Raw genomic sequence first — 6,919 nt, forward strand, 5'->3', positions numbered from 1 at the left:
CTTGTTGATTATTGAGTTAATGAGGACAGGAGAGTGATTTTACTACATTAAATCCTGAATTTGTCTCTTTGCTTTAAGTTTTTGTAGACACAGGTTAAATGGTAGAATTATTTTAAAATTTCTGATGATTCTCCAAACTGAGCTCCTTAATGGTTATGCGAGTTTATATTTTCATGGGCACTGGATGAGGGCTCTTTCTCACATACATTGAATCAATTGAAATTCTGAGCGAAGAGTGTTATATAAAATAATGGACTTTTTTTTTAAATATCAAAGAATTTCCTAATCTTGGCTACTCAGTGAAATAAAATGAGGTCAGTATTGTGGGGAAGGTGTCTGGTGAATGTACTTTAGCAAATGGGAAGTCAATGAGGAAGCTTGAGCACTCCTGAGGCATGTTATTTTAATTCCTACTGAATGGGCGCCTTGAGATATTTTCTGCTAACTTCCAGCTGTGAACTCACAAATACTGTGCAATTGAATTGTGTATAGTGCAAGGGCACTGTGTTTGCAGGTGTTTCCCATGAATGTTCAGTCCAGTGTTGGGCAGTTAGCCTCTTAATACTGCTAGGTACATTTTGCACAGCAAATGTTGTTCATTTCCTATGCTGTTTTAAACCACACTTGTTACGCCAAGGAAATACCTGAGGAAGGGTATTTCATAAGGAAAATAAGTTTGTCTAACTGTCAATTGTGGATCTAATGGCATGAATCTGTGAAGGGTTGCAGTCCGATGAGGCCTGGCACCCACTTGTCAGGTTAATTGACAGTGCCCCCCTGCCCTTCCTACCTCCTCTCCTGCCATTCAAGTTAAATGATTGCAAGAAACTGGTTCTGGAGTCTTCTCAGGTGCTCCCAGTCCCTCCCACCTCTGGTGCCATTCAACTTAATTGACAGAGAGGAAATGACTCCAGAAGCTCTGCACACCTGGCCTTCCTGCTTCCTATTGTGCTAGGTTAGTTTAATTAACCACAGGAAAACTTTGGGCTTTGGCAGCTCCCTTCTTGCCTCTTGGAATTAGTTACTTGAATTTGTGGCAGCTTTGTTCTGGATGGCTTTCAATCAGCTTGGAGGATGAGTGCTTAAAACCCCTCATTCTGCCACTGGGTGCAGTAGCTGCTGGAGTGCAGTAGGAGGCACTGTCTGCCAGGTTTGGGCAATGAATACTCCTCCTAACATCCTGCACTTGTGTCCAGTGTGATTTCTCTCACACTGCACAACTACTCTAGAATTGGATCAGTTGTAGAGACAGATGCCTTGTCTATGCCACGTGTGGGAGGTTACAAGGTGGCAAATTGTTATACAGGGAGAGATCACATTAATAGGAAGTTAGAGAGAAACTGTGGCCCCAGCTGTACTCCACAGGTCTCTTCAATAGGTGATTGTATCCATGGTGATGGTGATTTACAGTGCTGAATAATGTGGACTGACCTGAAGATATTCCAGAACCTGGAATTAGGAATTGGAGCTAGAGTTGGGTTGGCAGCTCTGATGTGGAATGTGGACATCTGAAATGGTGCCTTAACCACTGTGCCAAACACAGCCCTGCATTCTATGAATTCCTGAAGACTCTTCATGTTATTAATTTTTGTATCAGCCTCTACAATACATACTGATATGTATTGGAACCTCATTAGCATTAGTTCTGCTCCTCTCAGTAACTCAAGTTTCTTATGACGTACATGAACTGTTGGCATATGGTATTAGCATAGCAATATATGTGTTTATGGAAATGACTGAAAATCCACCAAGCAAGCATGAGCAATATTTGATATGTGAGTATACAGGATATTGCTACTGAATCTAAAATTCTTCTCTAAATTTTGTTGTTTATTTACTTGACAGGAAGAGAAAAAAAGAGGAAGAGACCTAGAGACTGAAATATAGATGTCTTTCACCTGCTAGTTAAATACCCACATACCCACAGTAGCCAGAACCCAGGAAGTCCAACAGGTCTTGTAGTGGATGTTAGGGGCCCTAGTTCCTTAGCCGTTATCCACTGCCTTCTGAGGTGTATTAGCAGGATGGTGTTTTGGAAGCAGAATCGCTGGGATTGAAATAGCCTCTCTGATATGGGATGCCAGAGCTGCAAGTGCAGTCTTATTGCAGTTTGTCACAATGCCAGTCCTTGAAAATACCTATTACAAGTTGTAAATGTACCTTACTCTTTAAAAGAATGACTCCATATTTCTTCTTATCTAACACTTAGGGTGTTTACAGTGTAGACTGTATCTAAATTTCACAATTGCATGCCTGATTAGGAAATGATTCTCATCACCAGAACTCACTGGAACCTACCGGCTAAAGTCCTCGTCTTGAAAGCGCTGGGATCCCATATAGGCGCAGGTTCTAATCCGCGCAGCTCCACTTCCCACCCAGCTCCCAGCTTGTGCCCTGCAAAAGCAGTCGAGGACGGCCCAAAGCCTTGGGACACTGCACCTGTGTGAGAGATCAGGAAGAAGTTCCTGGATCCTGGCTTCGGATCGGCATAGTATCGCCCCTTGCAGTCACTTGGGGAGTGAATCATTGGACGGAAGATCTTCCTCTCTGTCTCTCCTCCTCTCTGCATATCTGACTTTGTAATAAATAAATAAATCTTAAAAATATAGATCATCTTGTTGCTTGATTTGGTTTGTGTATTTTTTTAATTACAATCCAGACTGAATTCAAAACTCTTGTGTGTCATTTCAAAGTTCTGCTTAGGAAATAAGGACACCACATAAAAATGGATCCATTCTGCAGGAATAGACAACTTTACTTGTTAGTTTGCATTTTTTATTCTTTTTCAGCTCTTGTTTTACTTGGCTTTTCTTTCATGCTTTTCATCTCCTGATTCTGATATGCCACACCAAAGCACCATTTCAGTGCCAAAGCATTAAGGGAAAATGGGCTTGGGGCCAATGGGGGAAAGATTAGCAGCTCTGTTTGTAAAGGGGCTGCCTAGAATACAGGCATCCCAGAGGGGGCTGAATCACTTCTGAGCTGCTCCACTTCCCACCCAGCTCCCTGCCCGTGCCCTGGGAAGGAACAGAACATGGTCCAAGTGTGTGCGCCCCTGGTTACCCCACATAGGAATTAAAGACCCATACCCTGTCTTCACCTGCCTGTTGTCCTCATTCAGAGAGTCAACCCAGTGAATGTCAGATTTCTCAAGCTTCTTCCCACCAACAACACTTTCTTTCCAGTAAATGAAAAAACTCTTTACAAACATTAACGAAAAACAGACATGATACAATACCACTTCCAAGAACAGTCATGCCAGCTTCAATGCAGAGCCAATTTCTCTTCTTTCTTTCAGTCATCCAGCATACAGCCCCTCAGACACACTCTACATCGGTTCACATTTTGCAATTAACAGAGTCCCAAAGTACCTTTCCTCAAACTACTCTCAACTATTTAAAACAACACAATCTCTGAAATTCCTGAAATGAAAATATTACTAGTTGGAGATTTACATAGCAAGATTATTTTCTTTGCAATTGAGTAGGCACAGCCTAATTTCCTTTCTTGCAACTTTATTTTAGGTAGAACAGGATTTTGAAAACATGACTTAATATAACATTCAATATCAAGAACAGTCATATCAAATACACTGAATTTCCTGCACACATTCCCAAAGTTGACCACATCTTTCACATTCACACTTAGGAACGCTGCTTTGAGGGGTGGCACTCAGTCCTGGGCAGGATTCTTACACACACACTAAACTGTATGCAGAAATCTAGAACAGCAAGTGACTGAAGCTTAACATAAGGCTGCGGATACTAAATACTATGCTTAATCTGAAATGCAGGTTCATTCAGGTAACTACACCCCGGGCAAATATGAAGTGCTCTCATGAGCAGCAGTATTGATGTGGATGCAAGATTCTAAGGTAAACTATAAAAAAAAAAAAAAGCAAGCCTAAAGATCACAAATTTCAAATGAAATTCCAAATGAAATGTTTTCAATACAAAACAATCCAGAAAGCCCAGTGCATTTAGCAAACACAATGATGTGATAAAATCACAGTAAGATCTCCAGAGAATGGCACCAACCTTTTACATTGAAGATATCCTGATTATACACTATGTCTGGGATGAAAAATACTGACAGGGTATAATGAAATGCCAGGCTTGAGCAAAAAGAAAATATCATCAACTTTAAGAACATGACTGAATTCCCTTAAAGAAACAGAACATGTGAATCATTCAATGACCGAGATAAACACTGAAATATACTCAAGTTCGGGGATTTGTACATCTGAAAAGTCAGTTTAAGTTGAGGAAGAAAAGTGTTCAGAAGTTTGAATGATGAGAGTATCTTTCTATTTCTCTGCACGGAGGAGGGAGGGTAACATTTGGCGAATTCCTCCTGAAAAGCAAAATTTAGGGTATTAAAAACAATAAACGCAACACAGCAATGGAAGATAGAAGAGAATAGAGAGGGCTATGTGTACCTTGAGCAATAGCAGCCATCCTCAGCTCCACAGGCCAGCATAGTTTCCACGGAGATCAGAAAAGAGAGGCCCCCCAGCCACAAAGAGCTTCATATCTGGCCAGTTGTAGCAGTGGGTGTACAGGGAACTTGGCAGTTGGTTCAAATCTATATTCCGGTTTGCCCGGTAGGTATCCTGGTTGATCCAGCCCCTGCTACAGGTGAGCTTGAGCATTCTCCTCCCAGACCCTGGAGTAGAGTCCTGGCCGATCTCACAGCTGTCCTCTAGGAACTTCTGGGCACGGATGTCATAGAAGAGCAGGGAGCCATGCACTGTTCCCAATGTGATAATGTCCTGGTAGAAGCTGATTGAGCACACACTGGCACCAAATCCCAAACAGTTCAGCAGCGGTAAACTCTTCTGTAGCTGGCGTGGATCCAGAAAATAAACATAGGTACTGGAAGCCACAGCATACAGGGAGAACTCATCGCAGTAGGTCATGCACACATTTGCTCTAAAGTACGGCAATCTGAAGGAGAACAGCCTGGACAGGTTGGTCTGAGGTTTCCACAGGTGGAAGTAGCAATCCAAGGAAACTGATCCCAGCTCCTGGTTCTTGCTGCTGAAGGCCAGGGCACCCACAGGGCGGTAACTGCGAGATATGGAGGTATATATGGAGCTATCTTCCACATCTGCTGGATGCATGTGGCCATACATAGGAATACCACTGCTACTGTGCGAATCAATGGTATCGTGGAAAAATTCAGTGTCCAACTGCCACAAGGCCAGGGTGCCATCACATGAGCCGCTCACCACCACATTGTCACTCACCCAGGCAATGGCATAGATCCCATCCTCGTGGCCTTGGATGTCACCCAGGCACACAGGGTCCATGGTCGGCAGCTGGTACACGGCCAGGCTACTGGGGTTCTTGCCCCTTGTGGCCAGAAGTGTCTTGGAGGGATTCAGCTCAATGGCTTGGATACCAGAGTCAGAAAAGTTCCTGGCTGCAGGCTCTCTATCCACCATCAGGGGGCAGTGTGTGATCTGGCCTGAGTACACATCCAGCCTGAAGAGCTTGTTGCACATGGTGCCACACACAACCTCCCTGCTATTCAGCCATTGTGAGGCTAACACTTTGTCGAGGGTTCCCAAATCCAGTTGCTGCTCCCTCAGCATGTGGGGCAGACTCCGCGCTGCGAGGCTGTTCAGCTGGCTTTCAAAACCCCTTTGTGCCAGCTGTCCCTGTGCACCCACCTGGCGGTCCTGCAGGTAGTGCACCAGGGAGCGACCTGTTGCTGGGCCCCTTTCTGGCAGTCCCTTTCTGGTCTCCATAGACAAGTCCTTTTCAAAAGAGCTAGTGGCAGCAGTTTCAGTCTCAGAGCTTTCAGATTGCAGCTACTAGTTTGCTACTAGACCGTGGTCAGCAGCAAGCAAGAGGAGCAGCAAATTCCTGGGAGACAGCGCTGTCGTTGCCCTGGGTGGTGTGGCAAAGGAGATGTCTACACTGAGTCTATGGCTGTTCTGTTTTGCTCAGGGTAGTTTGGGCCGTGTGGCTGCTCTGCCTTAGCCTGGTGTGCAGGTTTTCAAGAGCCTGGAAGCTGAATGAACTTTAGGGACTGTTGGTTGAGATTCTAAGATGGCAGTGGTGTCCTGAGAAGCTGCTCCACCCTGTGCCTCAGTCTCTGCTGGAGGTAGCAGAGCCCTGTGCTGGAGGCGGCAAGGCTGAAGAGGTGTGATTTGGCGCAAGCAGAAAATGCCTGAAATCACAGCCAATGGAAAAGTGGCTGTGGGAATTGGATGGGAGGACCCCACAGGGTGATGGCTATGGAGGGGCTCTGGTGCTATGGGTTGGGACAGTTGGACAGGCTGGCAGAGCGTGCTCCCATGCGGTGCAGTGTAGCATAAGCAGGTCTCGAGTACAGGGTGTTGAACGGAGCCTCAAGAGTTGGTTTCCAGACAGCAGGAGCACGGGGGCCCTAGAATGAAATACAAGCAGCTAGTGGGTCTGCATATGTTTTGCCATGCTTGGGAGACTCCTCCCCACTCAGCCCTTTTCACCAGAACCACAGACAGTCTTATCTTAACTTTCTTCCTGTAACTTTTTTTTTTGATAGTCAGGGAGACAGAGCCATATACGCAGGTTCACTGCTCAAATGGCTGGAGGCCTTAGGGAGGTAGGATCCTGCTAAGACAGCTGGGTCTCCCACAGATGTGTTCCCTTGCAATTTGGGAAGCATTGGAACAGCTGCAAAGAGGAGCATTGCTTACATGGCTTTCTGGTGTTGCAAGCAGAGTATTAATGTGCTGTTCCACAATGCCTGGACCCTGGCTTTGCCTCTCTCTGTATCTTAAGGAGCTTCCAAACAATAATGGAGGTCTCTGAGCTCCTGTGCCAGAACCCGCGGAAGGCTGCATTCCACATGCAAGCCTGGTCCCAAGTCCTGCCTACAGTGGAGTCCAGGATGCCTTCATTGGCCGCAGCCCTAAGAACCTGGTTGG

At 45.3% G+C, this 6,919-nt stretch overlaps 1 protein-coding gene across 1 annotated transcript; it reads right to left on the bottom strand.

Moving 5' to 3' along the window:
- Window positions 1–4,459: 4,459 nt before the first annotated feature.
- Window positions 4,460–5,752, bottom strand: LOC121169091 (DDB1- and CUL4-associated factor 12-like protein 2). The gene has a single exon (XM_040999554.1). It carries the CDS (start codon window positions 5,750–5,752, stop codon window positions 4,460–4,462), a length of 1,293 nt encoding a protein of 430 aa, XP_040855488.1.
- Window positions 5,753–6,919: the final 1,167 nt, after the last annotated feature.

Source organism: Ochotona curzoniae, unplaced genomic scaffold (assembly GCF_017591425.1).
Source record: "Ochotona curzoniae isolate NIBS_2020 unplaced genomic scaffold, NIBS_Ocur_1.0 scaffold_1852, whole genome shotgun sequence".
Taxonomy (NCBI): domain Eukaryota; kingdom Metazoa; phylum Chordata; class Mammalia; order Lagomorpha; family Ochotonidae; genus Ochotona; species Ochotona curzoniae.